Source organism: Podarcis raffonei, chromosome 13 (genome assembly GCF_027172205.1).
Source record: "Podarcis raffonei isolate rPodRaf1 chromosome 13, rPodRaf1.pri, whole genome shotgun sequence".
NCBI lineage: Eukaryota > Metazoa > Chordata > Lepidosauria > Squamata > Lacertidae > Podarcis > Podarcis raffonei.
In genome coordinates, this window is record NC_070614.1 from 42,988,376 (window position 1) to 43,010,235 (window position 21,860).

Genomic DNA, 21,860 nt, shown 5'->3' on the forward strand with positions numbered 1-21,860 from the left:
ATAATGACAACAGCAACAACATACAAATGTAACCAGCAAATGCTTAATCAACAATGACACTTCGTTTTAAAACTGATATTATGGCACTTTGGTTTTCATTTCCTAGGTAGAAGCTTGAGATTGAATCACAATTATTACTCCCTGACAATGATGAAAACAGCCTATGCAATCAAATAAATAAAGAGACCAAGCACATGAAAATATAACATGAAATCAAATAAACTGAGTATGCATATTTAACCAAAATATCAATGTTCAAATAAATAACATTAATATACAGGATAATACAATGGTGTAGTGTGTGTGTGTGTGTGTGTGTGTGTGTGTGTGAATGAAATGTTGTATGTAACTTAAAAATGTAATATAGTTGGTGAGCTTCTCCATAGACCAGAAGACTAGGAGTGGCTCTGCAAATATTTTGGGGTGGGGTGAGTGAGAGAGTCAGCAGTGAAATCTGAAGTGAGTGGGTAGCATAAAGACATACAGACATAATTTTATTTGTAGCATCACAATGCTTGGATAATTGTCAAGGTTCAAACCCACCCACCCAGCCCAACTCTGTGATGGAAAATAATGGCACCTCTACAGAGCCCTAACCTTGACATTTTCCAATTTGAGGAATGTGGAAAAGGAAGACCAAGAGAACAAAGGAAGCATCGGGAAAATCCATTTAAGGTATAATATGCAGATTGACTCATGAGAACAGTGTCATCAATAAGCTACAGTGTTAACCCTCTCATCACTGATTTCATCTGGCGAAGTTACAGAGGTGGAGGCTTAGTCATTGTTTCAGAAACTATATCTCTCCCCTCCCCCCCATCACTCTCTCTATACCCAATCCTCACTAGGGGACTACATTTTTTAAAGCCAAAACCATTTATTCTCTTTACCTACTTCTGTCTGTATCATTCTGGTTTGTATCTCACACAAAAACCCACCTGTCCTGCCCATTTTTCCCTTCAGCTATGTGGTTCTCTGGCACCACCCTCAGATCTACTTCAACCCCCCTGTAACCCACTCTCACTAAGTTTTAGAGCCCTGAACTGGATTTCTATTAGGCCTTTTAAAAATTATTTATTTTTCTGCTTTCACAGATACTGAATGAGTCCCACCTCAGTCAGCAGTCACCCACAATTTTATTGATCACAGAGATAATAAATGATTTTACAATAGTTCAGTGCAAAGGAGTATATGGTTTCGGTAACATACTTAAGATGTGACTTCGGTTCATATGCACACTCCTACCTACTCTACCATTCTAAATATATCCAGGCTAAATATACACTCACCATTTGTCCCCAAACCATGACCATTAATAACACCAACCCCACTCTCTCTCACTAATACTACCACAGCTACCCAAACACTTTACCCCACCCCCATGAAACTCCAACTACCACTGCTCCTTTCAACTAAAACCCACCAGTAGTCAATTTCCCTATCAAAATTCTTATCCAGTTACTATTTACTTCCAACATTCCAAGCACAATCTCTCCCTCTCCCAGCCTAACACCTTATTTCAATTTTTATACAATTTGAGAAAAGAGACAATGCACATACTTTTGTAAACCAAGAAAATCTTTAATAAACATTATTTGAAATGCACTGCACTGGCTTCCAGTGCATGTCCAGAAAGAAAGAAAGAAGGAAGGAAAGAAAGAAAGAAAGAGAGTGAGTTTGGATTTGATACCCCGCTTTTTCACTACCCTAAGGAGTCACTACCCTAAGGAGTCTCAAAGCGGCTAACATTCTCCTTTCCCTTCCTCCCCCACAACAAACACTCTGTGAGGTGAGTGAGGCTGAGAGACTTCAAAGAAGTGTGACTGGCCCAAGGTCACCCAGCAGCTGCATGTGGAGGAGCAGGGAATCGAACCCGGTTCACCAAATTAAGAGTCCACTGCTCTTAACCACGACACCAGAAAGAAAGAAAGAAAGAAAGAAAGAAAGAAAGAAAGAAAGAAAGAAAGAAAGAAAGAAATTATACTCACCTATATATTTAGCAAAATATATATACTATCACATACTAGTTTACTGTAATTATTCTAATATTTACACACTTTCATTTATATATACACCAGAGCATCACAGGCTCCCACTCCCATCAGTCCCAGAAGGTATGGCCAATGGTCAGGGATGATGGAAGTTGAAGTCAATACAGCATATAAAGTGTCAAACATGAAAAACAAGAAGCTGGTTGCAAAGTACAAATCTACTCTACTGGACTTCAGTGCAAATTAAAGGTAAATTAGGCTGAGGGGGAATTTCCTTTACAACTTCTCAGAGTTTTCTGTCTTTCCCTCATTGGAGACATGAGAGCAGCAACAGCGGAAACAAACTCCCTTTGCAATCAGAGTCATGCAACTCCTTAATGCCCAGAGCACCTGTTTGCCTCGCCAAGATCCAAATGGATAAATTGAGATGTCTTTTCATTGTCCTCATTTTCTGGCTTGCAGAGAGCATTCGAAGTCGTTGAGTGACAATAGAAGACCACTTCTCACTACTCATTCCAAGATGTGATCAGTTGGGGAGAGACATTCTCCATACAACTTCAGAACTGAGTAAGTAGAGAGCAAGTGGAATGAACAAGGCTGATGGGGGAGACCTGAAACAAATTTGCTAATCATTTCCCCCTTCAAACAGAAACCATCATTTCCTCCAGATGTTGCCAGACTACAACTCCCCTTATCACTAACCATGTTGGTTGGGACTGATGGGAGTTGGTGTTGAATAACATTTAAAGGGCATCTCATTGCCTATCAATGTTCTATTTCTGTTATAGTATTTGTGGTGATATATGCTTCTGGGCTGAAAGATTTCAGGGGTAGGTTGTGATTATTCCACAATATTGTCAATTGTCTCCTGTCAAGCACAGAAGGAGGGCTGACCCTACCATTTGGCAAAATGAGGCAACTGCTTCAGGTGGCCAACTAACTCAGGATAATAATAATGGTGATTATTATTACATTGATGGTGGGAGGTGGTAGCAGCACCCATCAGTTATCTCCCTGCTCTGGAGATCACAGCTGTGTGCCACACAGCCTGCCTTGCAAGAGAGAGGGTCATAGCTCAGTGAAAGAACAACCACTTTGCATGCAGAAACTCCCAAGTTCAATCCCTGGCATTGCTAGGAAGGGTAGGGAAGCCCTGGAGAGCCACTGCCAATCAGTGTAGACAATACAGAGCCAGATTGACCTATAGGTCTGAGTCAGTACAAGGCAGATTCCTATCTTTCTATGCAGTCACTAAAGTAGTCTGCTGTCATCCGGTACAATGAAGAAGGATACTCTCCCATTGCCAGAGTCAACTGCTAGCCCAGTCAGTTTGATTCAGAGAGAAAGCAAGACAGAGAGGGACACACATAGAAAGCAGAGAGTGACCTCTAAAACCATAGCAACACTCTAGAAGTACCAAAATAGCAAAGTCAAAGGTAACTATGGGGTTGCGCATTGCTTCAGGCCAAGGAAGCTGGTGTTTGTCCACAGGCAGCTCTCCAGTTCATGTGGAGAGCATGACTAAATGACTTCTGGTGCAACGGAACACCTTGACGGAAACCAGAGCACACAGAAACACTGTTTCCCTTCCCGTCACAGCAGTACCTTTACCATAACCATGTTAGAGTCCTGACTGTCCCCAAAGGTATCTGATCCCAAAGCAAGGGGCTTTGAATTCTTGTTGTCCAGATATTTTGGACTGCAACAACCATCACAGTACAGCCATGCTTACCTGAACAGATTGGGATGGTGGAAAATTGAAAACATCATGAGGACGCCAGGCTAGGAAAGGCTGCCTGAGAGTGTTTCGACACTGAGTCTCTGACTTATATGGTTGTAAGTAAACACACACATTCCAAAATGATATCAACTCTCAGTGACTTTCTTCTAAAGGAAATCAAAGCCGAATAAATGGTACACTTCTCAAAATTCTCACTACTCAGGGGCATGAAGTGATTGTGACAAAAGGAACTGAAATGGGACAAGATTTTTGATATAAGCAAAGTTAAACCAAGCAGAGACAAAACATTCTCACAGGGAGCTGAAGGCATCTGGCAGAGGGGTAGCTGCTTGTGATATTTTCATCTTTCTGGGGTTTGCAAGCTTGTACATTTCAGAAACCTACACAGCCTGTTGAACCAGATTGCCTGGATTTGGTTCCCTTTGGAATGAGATCCCTGGAGGCTTTCCGGCATTCTGTAATATGTGTGTTTATTTAAAAAGATACAATCTGAACAGAGGTGAAAGTAAGCATACTAGCAGACTGCCAATGTCCACTGTACCCCCCTCAGGTTCCCAGTGAACATTTCCAGACTTGTTTATTGTGCATGCATCCTGATTTAATTGTGGGGAGGTTAGGCAGCATTGCATCAATGAAGTGTAAGCTCACACTTTCCTCTGCATTTTCTTGATCACAGAAAGTGCAATATTTTGGGAAGTGTATTGTCCTGCAAGACCTCCAAACAGCTGTAATTGCTCAAGATGAGTTTGCCAGAATGTGACTGACTCTAATCTGAAAATAGCAACACTCTAATAGTGCCAAGAGAGGGACGTGGGTGGCGCTGTGGGTTAAACCACAGAGCCTAGGGCTTGCTGATCAGGAGGTCGGCGGTTCAAATCCCTGCTCCTGCCAACCTAGCATTTCGAAAGCACGTCAAAATGCAAGTAGATAAATAGGTACCGCTCTGACAGGAAGGTAAACGGCATTTCCGGGTGCTGCTCTGGTTCACCAGAAGCAGCTTAGTCATGCTGGCCACATTACCTGGAAGCTGTAGGCTGGCTCCCTTGGCCAATAAAGCGAGATGAGCGCCGCAACCCCAGAGTTGGTCACGACTGGACCTAATGGTCAGGGGTCCCTTTACCTTTTTAATACTGCCAAGAAAGAACTCTTCATCTCAGATATTCCTTAGTCATTTAAAAGGCCGGTTGTTGATAACGGTCAACCAATCTTCCAATCAAATGCAACATTGGGCTGCTTCATCAGGACTAATATGCAATTCTTTGGCACTTTCTCCTGGCTCCATTAACCCTCTCTTCTCCAGCCACCCATCTCCCCCATTGTACAATATAGATAGAATTTTAAAATGTCTTAAGGCAGAACTATATATGCTTTAAAAAGTCAAATCAACTGCAGGTGCATAAAGGATGCAATTCGGTTCACACTTTTCCCATCCCATTGAACACAGTGGAATCAATCAAGACTAACAGTGAAATCCTATCCAGAAGAAAAAGGGTAGAACAGAACCTTGAAACGGCCCTTGACACATCTCAGCTATTCCTATACACAGATCCTATTTTGATAAGGAATACCTCTCAGGCTGCCATTTAACACTTCTGATGGTAATACATTTAATCTGGCTTTGATGAAAAGATGCTGATATGTTGGTACAGACAAATTTCTAAGATATGCAGATGTCTGAAAATTGAACCCATAGTGAATTCCTACTGCTAATGGGCCACAGATAACATGAGATTGAGATCGGAGATCACTATGTGATATGTCCCAGAGCCTTTGCCTCAGAGATTCAAGGGCAGTATCACAGCCCAGATGGTACAGGAGAGAAGGTGGCATACCAATCGAAGTGGCTTTTCTAACCATAATTTTCATCCATGAGCTGGTAAACTCATTGTTTAGGTATGGAAGTAACCCCTTCCCTAGGCCAAAGACTGAGATCTTGAGGCAGTATCTCAGGGCAGCCCACCATGCTTTAGTTGATAGAGGACATTCACCTGTTTCTAAAAATAGTATTGCATTTGGAACACAATTTGGAACTTGTAGGAGGGACCGGAGAAACTTTGCCTGGAAGCCATCAAACCTGGAGAATGAGCCATTGAACCAGACGTTTGAGGCGCAGAGGAGTTGAGAGACAGATTTTGCATTAAATACCTTAATGGCTGGTGGAACATAATGGCCTCCCCTTGGATAAAAGAATCGAAGTATAGCCACTTTGCTTACCTCCGCCTTTTGATAGGTGATCTGCCAATGATGTTTCCAGGACTTGGAATGATGGAATAGAAAGCCCTAGGTACCGGAAGAATTTGGTCTGCTCTAGTTTGTGACCGTCCAGTACCCATTTACTCGGGGAGAATCTCTTCTCAAACACCAGGACTTTTGATTTTTCATAATTGATGGATAACCCATTACCAGAGCAGTAGTCTGAGAATTTCCTTAGTTGATAGTTCAGGCCAGGTCTGGTTGAGGAGAGGATGGCCATGTCATCCGCATACAGCAAGAGAGGGGTCTTTCTCGTCCCTATTTTTGGAAGATGGCCATCAGGGTCCATTAAGTTTGCCTCTAAGTCATCAAAAACAAACTGATCAAAGTAGGGGCCAAAATGCATCCCTTTCTCACTCCCCTGGCCATCTCAATACAGTCAGAGAGCTGGCCCTGCAACCTGCACCTAACCTGCAAATTGCTTCCACAATACAGGGCTTTAATAAGATGCAGGAGGTGTTTATCCTTAGTACTAGCTGTAATTTGGACCACAGTTAGAATCTGAGGATGGAGTCAAAGGCAGATTTCAGGTCCATAAAGGTCACAAAGAGTATTCCCTGTCTGGTGTACACCTCTGTCTGGTGTACTTCTCAGCTAGGAGGGACAGCATTAGACAGTGGTCTGATGTTGAGTGGTTCTCGTGGAAAGCTGCCTGAGCTTCAGATAGTATATTATAGTCATTTAGAAAAGTTGTCGGTTTGTTACAGAGAAAGTGGGGCTACAGCTTTCCAAAATTGAAAGCAGACTGATTGGCCTATAATTAGAAGGCACATTTGGCTGGCCTCTCTTAAAGGTTGGGGCTACTATTGCATGTTTCCAGCTAGACGATACTTTGCCCGAGTTATTTACTATCGTAAAAGTGCCACCAGAAGAGGAGCCCACCAGTGCTGATTTGATATGATCAATTCAGCTAAGATAAAGTCATTTCCCGGGGCCTTACCACTCTTCAGGTTCCCAATTAATGTGGGAACTGTAACCAGGCTCCACTGTGGGAGCAGTGACAGTTCTGCCGAATCTTCATCATAAAAACTGGAGGGGAGATTTGAATTTTTCATGAATATATTTCTAAAATGGTTCTCCCATACCTGAGCTGGAATGGCACAGCTAGGAGCTGGAGAGCAATTGCTCAGGAAGCCAGAGACCAGTTTCCAGAAGAGTTTTGTTTTATTGTTTAGCGAGGCATTCAGTAAGAGAGACCAGGAGTTTTGTTCAGACTGCCTTTTCTTCGAAGCCAAAAGGGCTTTGTACTCTTTTTAAATTTTGAAATAAGTTGGGGGTTAATAGTTTAGGCCAGCATTTCTATAGGCCAAATAAGAATTCCTTAAGGCTTTCTTCTTCGTGCAGCACTCTTGGTCGAACCATCTGAACCCTTTAGCTATATGGGGCTTGCTGGCTGGGTTTGTGTTAACAGAGACCACATCCTGCAAGAACTCAATGAGATTATCGTAAACCATCAGGGAGGAATCTGTTGATAGGTCATTGATTATAGTTGATCTTAAATTAATTGCAGTTTGCGAATTCAATCCGGTCTCAACTACAGTAGCCAGCTCAGGTGTCCATTTTTTCCTACACAATGCTGGAACATTAGCTTTATCAATTTTTCCTTGTTCTATGTGAGAGCGCTGAATTGAATTTTGGCCAATAGTGGAGATGATTAGAGGCAAATGATCACTGTTATTGATATTGAAGTTTTTGATTAATTAAAAGGCCTCCCTGCTGGTGAGACAGTAATCTACTCTGCTAGCAATTTATAAATAACTAAATAAATCTCTCTCCTCGCTTTCATAGGAAAAATGGAGAACCTGGAAGGAAACTACACTCGGGTCAATGAATTCCTCTTGGCAGCCCTTTCCCCATCATGGCAGTCCCAAGCCGCCCTCTTTGTGGTCTTCCTCCTGGTCTACACAACCACCCTAGCAGGAAACACCCTCATCATGCTTACAGTGACCTCTGACCCCCGGCTGAGCACACCCATGTACTTCCTGCTGGGTAACCTCTCCTTCCTGGATCTTTGCTACTCCACCGTCACAGCCCCTAAGATGTTGGTGGACTTTTTGGTCGAGAAAAGGAGCATCTCCTTTGATGCCTGCATGGCTCAACTCTTTTTCCTCCATTTTGTGGGTGCTGCCGAGATGTTCCTCCTCACCATCATGGCCTATGACAGGTACGTGGCCATCTGCAAGCCTCTGCACTATCCCAATATAATGAACAGGCAACTCTGCAGCTGGTTGGTGGCAGCTTCTTGGACCGGAGGCTTCATCCACTCTACAGTCCAGACCATCCTTACTATGAGGCTGCCCTTCTGTGGACCTAACCAAGTGGACAACTTCTTCTGTGATGTCCCACCTGTGATCAAGCTGGCCTGCACTGACACCTATGTTATTGAACTCCTCATGGTCTCCAACAGTGGCCTCATCTCAAGCAGCTGCTTTGTCATCCTGGTGACCTCCTATGCCACTATTCTGGTGAGGATCCGCTCCCCTGAGGGGCGTCGCAAAGCACTCAATGTCTGTGCCTCCCACCTAACTGTGGTGACATTGTTCTTTGGTCCTTGCATCTTTATCTATGCCAGGCCTTTCTCCACTTTCTCAGTAGATAAGCTGGTCTCTGTCCTTTACAATATCATCACCCCCATGCTGAATCCGTTGATCTACACTCTGAGAAACAAAGATGTGAAGTCAGCCATGAGGAAGCTGAGAAGCAGGGAAACGATTTCTGGTGGGAAGGTAGACATGTGATTCCCTGCATTCTTCCCTATAAAGACATTCACAGCAGCTAAGATGTACACAGTGCGTTAACTGGAAAGTCTCCAAAGTAATTATCTAAACAGCCATGAACTGATAAAATGTGAGATGCTTTGACTCCTCTGATATATGATTTTATGGGAATTGAGAGAGAATTAAGAGCCTCGGACGTGAGGTCACCAGGCTGACAGCAGATAGACTGATGGACATTTGTTGGGGTTCGAAACTGGGAAAGGGGGGGTAGGGCTTTGGGAATCCAAAGGGTGTACAATTATATTTTGTTTCTTTTTATTCTGTTTTGCTACTAATATAAAAATGGGGAATTCGTGGAAGGGAATTGGGGTCGACCTTAGAAAAAGATTTTTAAGAATAAGTACTGATGTATAAAGACTGAGGTTTATAAGTTAAAATTGGTTAACTAAAATGAATTAAATATAATAAGGTAAAATTTGGGGATAAGAACTTGCTGAGCTAAAAATTGGAACTGGAATACAAGAAGGGGAGGTGTGGGGAAGTCAGGGAAATATGGTATTGAAAGTAAGGAATGTAAATTTTATGTGTTCTTAATTGTTTTTTTGTTTTTTTTTGTTTTTTCTCTATTTTTTGAAAACTTCAATAAATATCTATTAAAAAAAAAGATATATGATTTTATGACCCACCCTGTTCTTTTGCTAGTATGGTGGATGGTTTATAGGAAATCATTATCAAGATCACTGCTATTTTTCTAGAAAAAGAGATGCTGGAATTCACCCTGAACACCTCCATTGTTGTCTTATGACAATGGTGCCCAACTGAGAGCTGCTGGAACTGAGTTCCAATGAGTTCCAGCTGAATAAAAGCCCTGATATGATTATCACTCTACATTGAAATCTATGCTATTATCACTCTACACTGAAATCATTAATTTACTCAAGCCATAGGGAAGTCTCTGAAGTTTAATACATTTCTGAGTATTCCATCATGTGCTAGTTTGGGCTGATGAGAGTTGTCATCATCTGGAAGGCACTAGGTTGGGGAAGGCTAGCATACATTTCATTCATTTAATGAAACTGTGTTATTACTACCCACAGCCCATAGCCATATATGTATCATATAATTAGTTCGTGTACAAACAAAGAGAGCTATTATTTACATTGTGTGCTGAGGTTTAATAAATAAGACAATTAAATGGGGAAGTGACTAGAAAATGGGATTGTCAAAATGGGGCCATCAATATCCTTGAAGCACCGCTGAAATAAAAGAAATTGGCTATTGCTAACTTTTATAATGAGGTCCTCTGGGATCACTGGAAGGTGTTTCTTCTGGGCTCAGTATATTTTTGGATGCACTTCTTCCATAAGCAATATAACTATGAGGAAGAGGAAGATTTATTCTGCCAGAAGGGCTGTCTGCAAATTGAAGGGCAACAAAGGGTAAATGTTTGTCTCATCTTTGCTTTTTTTACATTGTCTTTTTGAATGGCTTTAGTTTTCCTCCCTTGTTCCTCTATTGATCATTTGGTTCAATTTGGATACCAGTTGTCCTGCTTGCTGGCATCTGGTGGGCCACACTGAGAAGAAGATGCTGGACTAGATGGGCCACTGGCCGGATCCTGCAGACCCTTCTTATGTTCTTAACTTCCTTGCTAATCACTACTAAGGAAGCAAAGAGAACGTGGAAGGGGTGTGGTGGAGGATCAGGATGGGAGGCATAGTGGCTGTTTTTTTCTGACTGCCTCAAGCCTTTATGGCAGAGTTGGCTAAACTGCAGTCCTCCAGCTGTTGTTCAACTTTCACCAGCTCCAGATACCATGGCAAGTGGTCAGGGATGGTGACAGTTGTAGTCCAGCAATATCTAGAGGACTAGTGGCTCCCTACTCTTGCTTTAAGGGGACAGTCATTACTTTCAATGCAAAAATTAGAAGGAATTTGTATTAAAATGCTGATTGGTTTTGATTAGGACTCTTTTTCTAAACAAATATCAAACTGATGTTGAAATGTGGGAAACTGAATTTAAGATAGGAAAAATGAGAAACCAAGAAACTGAAAATGACAAATCCTTCTGTCCCTAGTCCCTGAGCTCTGCATGTATGGCCAGCACTACCATTTAGACAAATTGAGGAAGCTGCCTCAGGTGGCAAATGCTGGAGGATGGGAAATGTGGAGGGCAGAACTGTGTGTTCCATATGGTCTGCCCTTTGCATCCTAAGCTAGTTGTAGTTGAGGTGTAGTTGAGGATTCTCTGGTATCAAAGTAAAGTTAAGCTGCCAGTTTTGTCAGCAGCTGTGTTTGGTATTATGGAGTGGGGGGGCACCATCTTATTCAGGCTTCCTCAACTTCGGCCCTCCAGATGTTTTTGACCTATAACCCCCATGATCCCTAGCTAGCAGGACCAGTGGTTAGGGATGATGGGAATTGTAGTCTCAAAACATCTGGAGGGCCGAGGTTGTGGAAGCCTGATCTAATTCATATCTTCAGGCAGCAAAAGAGTTCTGCCAGATCTGCTCATGGTCTTGAGAATCTCTGTGGTTGGAGGGAAGAAGGTGTAGGGTCCACCAGCAGCAGCAACAGCACTGGATCTCTCTCTTGTTAGCCTTAGATTTGGGAAATGAGCCATAGTGGTAATCTGTTTTGCACTTCAGAAGGTCCCAGGCTCAATCCATTCAGATAAGTGCAAGTTTCAAAGAATAGTTGTTGTTTGTTTATTGTTTCTGAAAGTGCAAATGTGGTCAATTTGGCTTTAACTGCACACTGAATTGAATTTCTCCTCTTCACTATCAGTGACATCATGTTCTGATCACAGAGGACTCCATGTAACTCATCTTCTGGGTTTAGTTTTCTGAACAATATGCAAACCAAAGAAAAGACAACCTTTGAAATTTGCACCTGTTTGAATTTTGCAGTGTAGGAATTATAGTCACCTAAGTCCTACTCAGAGTTGACCCATTGAAATTAATGAACAAAAGATTGCCATGTCCAATAATTTCAATGTGTCTGCGCTGAGTAGGACTAGAGGTGAATACCATCCTAGTCCTACACCTAAGTAATATGTACAGAATAGCTTATAATATAGCAAAATGTGCATTAAAATGCACATAAGTGAAAATAATATTTAACGGAATTGATTAGATCAAAGGAAATTGTTTTGCAGAAATCTGTGTATATTTTTCAAAATTGCATACAAAAATATTTATATTAGGATAAATTTGCAATAAAATGATGATAAATATTTATGTGGTTTTCTTTTTTAAAAAACCATGGAGTGATGTGTAAATATAGAGAATTTAAGATTGGAAAGATGAGAAACTGAGAGGACCTGAAACTGATAGATCTACCCATCTCTACCTGAATTGCAAAGGAAATACTTTTCCTATCATCATGACAATATTCCTTGTATAAATTTGGCCGATTGTGAACAGAAAATGAAGTATGAAAAAAGGAATAGTGGCATTAGAAGGCAAAAACAAACACAGACATGTATGTATGATACATTTGTTTGTATCAATATTGTACTCGTGCATCAGTGCTGTATGTGTCCCTGATTCCTATTTCTAAGTAAATGCAAAACATGCATATAATTGACAGAGGTGTTATCAAACTTGGGAATAGAGAACAACAAGGAAAGGATTGTTTTGTTTCTTTGCATGTATGTTCTACCTTCCATCGAAGGAGCTCAAGAAGGCATACACGGTTCTCCCCCACCTCATTTAGCTCTCACTACCATGTGAGGGAGGTACATTGGGATTCATTGCTGTTGTTTGAGGCTCAGATGACTTCAGTGATTCAGAGTGCCTTCCATCATCTTCAGTTGGTGACCCTGTGGACAGGGATAGCCTAACATCTGTTGTCTATGCTCTGGTAACCTCTAAATTAGATTACTACAATGTGGGGTTGCCACTGGATAAGGTTAGGAAGCTTTAACTAGTGGAGAATTCAACAGTCAGGTTGCTCACCAGGGGAAGACGGTTTCAGCATGTAACACTGATCCTGGCCTGACTGCACTAGCTACCATTTAGTTTCCAGACCCAATTCATAGAATCTTAGAATTGGAAGGCCATTCAACCTCTCTTTAAAAAACCACACGGAAGGAGAGTCCACCACCTCTTGTGGGGATCTGTTCCACTGCTAAACAGCTCTTAGTGTCAGAAAATTTTTCTGAATGTCTCACAGGTACTAATCCCACACTCTAACCACTACAAAACACTGGCTCTGTATTATGTACTAAGCTTCGATCCTATAACAATAGGCAAGTAGGATCCTAGAATGCAACAACTGATTGCCCTGCAGGAAAAGACCAATCAGGCTCCAGGAGGGAAGCAGAATCAGCCATTCAGACAGGACTCATTGTGTAAATAATGTACAGTGGTACCTCGGGTTAACTACTTAATTCGTTCCAGAGGTCCCTTCTTAACCTGAAACTGTTCTTAACCTGAAGCACCACTTTAGCTAATGGGGCCTCCTGCTGCCGCCGCGCCGCTGGAGCCCGATTTTAAAAGGAGCAGGGGTATTGCAATCATTTATTGTTTAACAATTCAGATATAATTGTTTTGCAGGACTACATCTGCAAGGATGGAAAATGGGAATCACACTGTAGTGAAAGAGTTTGTTATCCAGGGGTTGTCACAGCTCTGGGAGATGCAGCTGTTCCTCTGTGTTCTTCTCCTGCTCTTCTACATCATCATCCTACCTGCAAACTTTGTCATCATTGTGACAATCTGTAAGGACCCCCATCTGGGATCCCCCATGTTTTTCTTCTTAGCCAACCTGGCCTTCTTGGACATCTGCTACAGCTGTGTCACCCCACCAAAGCTCATGGCTAACATATTCTCTGGTCGCAGGACTATATCATACCAGGGATGTATCACTCAGATTTTTTTCATTCATTTTCTTGGTGCAGCTGAGATGTTCCTTCTCATTGCCATGGCCATTGACCGGTATGTGGCCATCTGCCAGCCACTGCGCTATGCTACTATGGTGACCCAAGTAGTCTGCTGGGGTATGTTGGTATGTTCATGGGTTGGAGGATTCCTGCACTCCATAATCCAGGTCATTCTCATCATCCCTCTGCCATTCTGTGGTCCCAATGAGCTTGACAACTTCTTCTGTGATATCACCCAGATTATTAAACTGGCTTGCACCAACACTTACACATTAGAATTTGTCATGTTTGTTAGCAGTGGCCTTGTAAGCACTGCGTGTTTCATCCTCCTCCTCATCTCTTATGGGGCCCTGCTAATAAAGGTGAGGACAAGCTCAAGCCATGGGAAGAACAAAGCCTCCTCTACATGCATCACCCACATCATCATCGCCTGCATTATGTTTGGTCCAGCCATCTACATCTACTGCCGTCCCTTCCAGGACTTTCCCTTCGACAAAGTGGTAGCCTTTTTCCACACCGTGGTCTTCCCTCTGATGAATCCCATGATCTACACACTGAGAAACAAGGAGATAAAAGTTGCTATGTGGAGACTGTTGAAGAAATATAAAAATTAGTGATTTCACAATCAGTCCCTCTTCCCAAGATTCATGGGGCACAGGCTTTTCTGACACTCCAATGAATGAATATAGGGGAACAGGTGACCATGGATACTGTTTTGTGTTCCTTGGAGGAACCATGGTATTAACATAAAATAAAACAAATAAATAATGCCAAATAAAAAAGATCCCACTTTTTCCCCCACTGAGGAAATAAAACCTTTATAAAAAACAAAATAAAAGCAATAAAGGTCTTGGTGTTTTGGTCATTGTTCTAAAATATGTGTCTTCTTTGGGGAGTGCAGAAATGGAGCAAATCCTTTTCCTGTGTACTGCCCCCAGAAAATCATCATGGCAACCCCTCCTTACCATACAACCAGTCATTTCCCTTCTCTGTAGATCAAAGCTGTTTTGCAAGAGTCATAGCTCAGTGAAAGAGCATGTAGACACTCCCAGATTCAATCCCTAGCATTGCCAGGAAGTGTAGGGAAGCTCTGGAGAGCCACTGTCAATCAGTGTGGACAATACTACCCCCCCAATTTTCAAAATTAATTTTCACATTAGTCACGTACAAAAGAAAAAGAAAAAAGACAAAAGAAAAACATTACAATACACAAAAATACAGAAAAACATATAGAAAAGAATTTTAACTTCCAAATCCTGATTGCATTACATTGATGACTGACTTCCTCGAATCCCCTCTAACTGAATTTCATTTTATCACCTAATTAGCAGTTCTCTAAATTCATATTTCTAATAATATTAACTTCTTTAATTTACTAACTTCTTCTCCATTATTAATATTCCAATCATTTGTATTTTTAACTACATCAACTTATTGTAACCCTAGGCCTAATTTTTTACTTCCAAGAGATTTCTCTTTATCTTATATTACAGTATTTTGCTAGATATTCTTTAAAATTCTTCCAATCCTTTTGGGTCTCCTCTTCTTTCTGGTTGCGGATTCTTCCAGTCAGGTTGGCCAGCTCCAAAAAGTCCAACATCTTCATCTGCCATTCTTCTATTGTTGGTATCTTTTGTGATTTCCAGTTTTTGGCTAATAAAATTCTTGCCGCTGTAGTGGCATACAAAAACAATCTAACATCTTTTTTGGGCAATTCTATTCCTATTATTCCAAGTAGAAAGGCTTCTGGTTTTTTAATAAATGTATTTTTCAACATTTTTTTCAACTCATTATAAATCTTCTCCCAGAAGTCTTTCACCTTGGGACACGTCCACCACATATGGTAGAAAGTACCTTCTTTTTCTTTACATTTCCAACACAAATTATCCTTTGTATGATACATCTTTGCTAATTTCACTGGGGTTAAGTACCATACACCATTTTCATAATGTTTTCTTTTAATACCGTACATGCAGTAAACTTAACACCTTTCTTCCATAGCTTTTCCCAATCTTCCAACATTATATTGTGTCCAACATCTCTTGCCCAATCAATCATCACAGATTTAACTTGTTCATCCTTTGTATGCCATTCTAACAACAAATTGTACATCTTGGAGAGATTTTTTAACATTAGTATCTAACAATTCTGTTTCCAATTTGGATTTTTCTGTTGCAAAACCGTTTTTCCTATCCAATTTATATAATTCATTAATCTGATAATATTGTAACCATCCATCTAATTTGTCTTTGATTTGGTCAAATGGTCTTAGTTTAAATTCTTCATTTTCTTCCACTAGTAAATCATCATCTTTCAACTATTTACTCTCCATATTCAACTTTTCTGAGCCTTAGCTTCCATTGGTGAAAGTCATCTGGGTGTTTTCCTTTCCAAGAGATCTTTATATCTTATCCATACATTATGTAGAGATTTTCTAATTACATGATTTTTAAAACCTTTATGAGCCGATATCTTGTCATACCATAAATATGCATGCCAACCAAATACATTGTCAAATCCTTCAAAGTCTAACACATCAGCATTATCTATTTGAATCCATTCCTTAACCCAGCAGAAAGCTGCTGCCTCAAAATATATCTTCGGATCTTGCAGGGAAAATCCCCCTCTCTCTTTTGCATCTGTTAATATTTTATATTTAATTATGGGTTTTCCCCCTGCCAGATAAATTTAGACAATGCTTTCTGCCATTCTTTAAAACATCTGACATTATCAGTTATTGGTAAAGCTTGGAATAAAAACAACATCATTGGCAGTACATTCATCTTAACCACCAATATTTGGCCCATTAATGGCAATTTTAAATTTGACCAAATCTCAAGTTCTCTCTTTATTTCATTCCATAATTTCTCATAATTGTCTTTATATAAATTCAAGTTTTTCACTGATAAATTCACACCCAGGTACTTCACTTTTTTCACAAAAACAAGGCCTGTCTTTTCCTGAAGGATTTTTCTCACCTCATTATCTATTTTTTTCCGCCAATACTTTGGTTTTGCTCTTGTTTAACTTAAATTCTGCTACTTGCCCGAACTCTTTAATCAACTCCAGTGCTTTCACTGCACTGGAATCTGGGTCTTGTTAACACCAAATTGTGACCAAAGGCTTTTAACTCATATTGTTTGGATCCTACTGTTATACCTTTAACCTCTTACTCTTTCCTTAGCATGTTTAGCAAAACCTCCAGGACCGAAATAAAAAGCAGAGGGGAAAGTGAGCACCCTTGCCTGGTTCCTTTTTCAATTCTAATTTCTTCTGAAACCACATTATTAACTATAATTTTAGCTTTTTGCTCAAAATAGATTGCATTAATACCATTTAAAAATTATTGTCCAACCTCAATACTTTCTAAATTCCTTTTCATAAAACTCCATGAAACATTATCAAAGGCCTTCTCAGCATCTACAAACATTAACATTGCTTTAGAGGTTTTTTTAACTTCCAATCTTTCTAACACATCGATTATATTCCTAATGTTATCTTTCATATGTCTCCCAGGTAGAAATCCTGCCTGGTCCTTATGAATATAATCTGTTAGTACCTTCTTCAACCTATTGGCCAGAATGTTAGCAAAAAAATTGAAATCCGCATTGAGTAATGAGATCGGCCTATAATTTTTCACATTGGACCTATCTTGTTCTGGTTTTGGAATCAGGGTTATAAAGGCTTCCTTCCAGGTTTCAGGTGCTTTGTCCCCTCTTAATATCTTATTGCATACGTCCATCAATGGCTGAATAAGCCAGTCTTTCAAAGTTTTACAGTATTTTGCTGACAAACTGTCTGGCCCTGGTGTTTTACCAAGCTGCATCTGATTTATTGCATTCTCAACCTCTTGTTTTATGATCAATCCGTTAAGTAGGATCTTTTTATTTTCAGGATTTTTTTGCAATCCATGTACTTGGATAAATTGCTCAATTTTACCATTATCTTCTTTTCCATTTTTATACAGTTGTTTATAGTATTTCTAAAAACATCTTCTTATCTCTGCAGGATTCTCCATAGACTTTCCTTCTGATACAATATTAGTAATAGTACTTTGTTTCTGTCTCTTTTTTAACTGCCAAGCCAGCAGTTTTCCACATTTATTTGCCGATTCAAAGTTTCTCTGTCTCATCATTTTTATTTTCCATTCTATTTCCTGATTTATAATCTGGGAGTATTAGATCTGTAGTGCTTTAATTTCCTTTTGAATCTGCTGATTCTTCGGATTAGATCTCAAGTTCTTCTCTTTATCTTTTAATTGAGACAGAATATTGCCTTTTTTCTCATTCTGTATCCTTTTCTTGATCAAATTTTGTTGTATAGGGAATCCTCTCATTACTGCCTTACTTGCATCCCAAACAACTCTTATTTCCACCTCAGAATTAATATTTGTCTCAAAGTAATCCTTTAGAGGGATGCGGGTGGCGCTGTGGGTAAAACCTCAGTGCCTAGGACTTGCCGATCGTATGGTCGGTGGTTCGAATCCCCGCGGCGGGGTGAGCTCCCGTCGTTCGGTCCCAGCTCCTGCCCACCTAGCAGTTCGAAAGCACCCTTAAGTGCAAGTAGATAAATAGGTACCGCTTTACAGCGGGAAGGTAAACGGCGTTTCTGTGTGCTGCACTGGTGCAGGCTCGCCAGAGCAGCTTCGTCACGCTGGCCACGTGACCCGGAAGTGTCTTCGGACGGCGCCAGCTCCCGGCCTCTAGAGTGAGATGAGCGCACAACCCTAGAGTCAGTCACAACTGGCCCATACGGGCAGGGGTACCTTTACCTTTACCTTTAATCCTTTAGAGTCTTTTGGGCCTTCCTAATCATCTGCTCATTCCTCAATAAACCATCTTTCATTCTTCATCTGTAAGACCCTGCAGAGACAATTTTATTTCCAGCAACACTGCATTATGATCTGAGCAGGTCAGTGTGGACAATAGTGAGGCAGATTGACCTGTAGATCTGAGTCAGTACAAGGCAGATTCCCATGTTTCTACACAGTCACTAAACTAGTCTGCTGCCATCAGGTACAATGGAGGAGGATACTCTCCCATTGCCATATTTGGATTTGATGTTGAATATGTAAATAGATTTTTTTTCTTTTCCATTTTTCCTATTTTTCTCTTTTTCTCTTTTCCCCGTTAAGAGTCCTTTCTTGATGTTTATTTTTTGCGATGTTTGTTACTGAGAAAACTAATAAAAATATTTTAAAAATAAAAAATAATCATTTAACAAAACTGTGTTATTACTACCCATAGTCCATAGCCATGTATGTATCATTCATGTACAAAAAAGGAGAGCTGTTATTTACTCTGTGTTGAGGTTTAATAAAAAAATGACAATTAAATGGGGAAGTGACTAGAAAATGGGGTTGTCAAACCTCATGCTGATTATCAATATCCTTGAAGCACCACTGAAATAAAAGAAATTGCTATCCTTTTTAATGAGGTCCTCTGGGATCAGTGGAAGGTGTTTCTTCTGGGCTCAGTATATCCTTGGATGCACTTCTTCCATAAGCAATATAAATATGAGGATGACGAAGATTTATTCTGCCAGAAGGGCTGTCTGCAAATTGAAAGGGAACAAAGGGTAAGTGTTTGTCTCATCTCTGCTCTTTTTTACATTGTCTTTTTACATGGCTTTAGTTTTCCTCCCTTGCTCCTCTATTGATCATTTGGTTCAATTTGGATACCAGTTGTCCTGCTTGCTGGCATCTGGTGGGCCACACTGAGAAGAAGATGCTGGGCTAGATGAGCCACTGGCCTGATCCTGCAGACCCTTCTTATGTTCCTATGTTCCTTGCTAATCAATACTAAGGAAGCAAAGAGAACACGGAGGAGCCGTTTACCTTCCTGCTGAGGTGGTACCTTTTTATCTACTTGCACTCTGATGTGCTTTTGAACTACTAGGTTGGCAGGGGCAGGGACCGAGCAATGGGTCTGATCGGCAACTCCTAGGCTCTGTGGTTTAACCCACAGCACACCTGCGTCCCCTTTAAGGGGGTAGTCATTACTTTAAATGCAAAAAATTAGAAGGAATTTGTATTAAAATGCTGATTGATTTTGATTAGGACTCTTTTTCTAAACAAATATCAAGCTGATGTTGAAATGTGGGGAATGGAATTTAAAATTGGAAAAATGAGAAACCACAAAACTGAAAATGACAAAATATTCTGTGCCTAGTCCCTGAGCTCTGCAAGTATGGCCAGCGCTACCATTTATGCAAATTGAGGAAGCTGCTTCAGGTGGCAAATGCTGGATGGTGCGAAATGTGGAGGGCAGAACTGTGTGTTCCATATGGCCTGCCCTTTGCCTCCTGAGCTGGTTGTAGTTGATGTGTAGTTGAGGATTCTCTGGTATCAAAGTAATGTTAAGCTGCCAGTTTTATCAGCAGCTGAGTGTGGTATTGTGGGGTGGGGGCACCATCTTATTCAGGCTTCCTCAACCTCGGCCCTCCAGATGTTTTTGGCCTACAACTCCCATGATCCCTAGCTAGGAGGACCAGTGGTTAGGGATGATGGGAGTTGTAGTCTCAAAACATCTGGAGGGCTGAGGTTAAGGAAGCCAGATCTTATTCCTCATTTCAGGCAGCAAAAGGTTTTCAGTCAGATCTGATCATTCTATCATGGTCTTGAGAATCTCTGGGGTTGGAGGAAGGAAGGTATAGGGTCCAGAAGCAGCAGCAGCACTGAATCTCAGTCTTGTTATCCTTAGATTTGGGAAATGGGCCATAACTCAGTGGTAATCTGTTTTGCACTTCAGAAGGTCCCAGGCTCAATACATTTAGATAAGTGCAAGTTTCAAAGAATAGTTGTGTTGTGGTTTGTTTATTGTTCCTGAAAGTGCAAATGTGATCGATTTGGCTTTAACTGTACACTGAAATGAATTTCTCCTCTTCACTATCAGTGACATCATGTTCTAATTGCAGAGGAGTCCATGTGACTCATCTCCTGGGTTTAGTTTTCTGAACATATTTTAGCCATCCAGTCCAGCCGGACCACATATCACTGAGACATCTAACCCATACAGTGCTGTTAGGCAATCATCAATTCTCTGCGCAAAAGCCACAGAATCTGAATGTAACATGAACCTGTGAGCTATTTTGATCTGCTCCTGGCCAGCCTACCAATTGGTTGCATTTATAATAAGGTGTATAAATGGGGGCGGTGGGATTGCAATCATTTATTGTTTAACAATTCAGATATAATTGTTTTGCAGGACTACATCTGCAAGGATGGAAAATGGGAATCACACTGTAGTGAAAGAATTTGTTATCCAGGGGTTGTCACAGCTCTGGGAGATGCAGCTGTTCCTCTGTGTTCTCCTCCTGCTCTTCTACATTATCATCCTACCTGCAAACTTTGTCATCATTGTGACAATCTGTAAGGACCCCCATCTGGGATCCCCCATGTTTTTCTTCTTAGCCAACCTGGCCTTCTTGGACATCTGCTACAGCTGTGTCACCCCACCAAAGCTCATGGCTAACATATTCTCTGGTCGCAGGACTATATCATACCAGGGATGTATCACTCAGATTTTTTTCATTCATTTTCTTGGTGCAGCTGAGATGTTCCTTCTCATTGCCATGGCCATTGACCGGTATGTGGCCATCTGCCAGCCACTGCGCTATGCTACTATGGTGACCCAAGTAGTCTGCTGGGGTATGTTGGTATGTTCATGGGTTGGAGGATTCCTGCACTCCATAATCCAGGTCATTCTCATCATCCCTCTGCCATTCTGTGGCCCCAATGAGCTCGACAACTACTTCTGTGATGTCACCCAGTTCATTAGGCTGGCTTGCACCAACACTTACACATTGGAATTTTTCATGTTTGTTAGCAGTGGCCTGGTAAGTGCTGCATGTTTCATCCTCCTCCTCATCTCTTATGGGGCCCTGCTTATAAAGGTGAGGACAAGCTCAAACCATGGAAAGAACAAAGCCTCCTCTACGTGCATCACCCACATCATCATTGCCTGCATTATGTTTGGTCCAGCCATCTACATCAACTGCCACCCCTTCCAGGACTATCCCTTTGACAAGGTGGTGGCCTTTTTCCACACCATGGTCTTCCCTCTGATGAACCCCATGATCTATACACTGAGGAACAAGGAGATAAAAGCTGCTATGTGGAAACTGATGAAGAAATAAAGAAATTATTGATTTCACAATCAGTCCCTCTTCCCAAGATTCATGGTGCACAGGGTTCTCATGGATGTGTAGATCTTATGCAAATAGGGTAGACATCATCGCTTTCTGACACTCCAATGAATGTATATTGGGGAACAT

The 21,860-nt window shown here is 41.1% G+C and overlaps 3 protein-coding genes across 3 annotated transcripts; all 3 read left to right on the forward strand.

Annotated features, from left to right (window-relative positions):
- The first annotated feature begins 7,778 nt into the window (after window positions 1-7,778).
- Window positions 7,779-8,829, forward strand: LOC128400206 (olfactory receptor 4Q2-like). The gene has a single exon (XM_053362299.1). It carries the CDS (start codon window positions 7,779-7,781, stop codon window positions 8,721-8,723), a length of 945 nt encoding a protein of 314 aa, XP_053218274.1. The 3' UTR covers window positions 8,724-8,829.
- Window positions 8,830-13,276: 4,447 nt separating this feature from the next.
- Window positions 13,277-14,200, forward strand: LOC128399919 (olfactory receptor 4N2-like). The gene has a single exon (XM_053361794.1). It carries the CDS (start codon window positions 13,277-13,279, stop codon window positions 14,198-14,200), a length of 924 nt encoding a protein of 307 aa, XP_053217769.1.
- Window positions 14,201-20,807: 6,607 nt separating this feature from the next.
- Window positions 20,808-21,722, forward strand: LOC128400024 (olfactory receptor 4N2-like). The gene has a single exon (XM_053361968.1). It carries the CDS (start codon window positions 20,808-20,810, stop codon window positions 21,720-21,722), a length of 915 nt encoding a protein of 304 aa, XP_053217943.1.
- The last annotated feature ends 138 nt before the right edge of the window (window positions 21,723-21,860 follow it).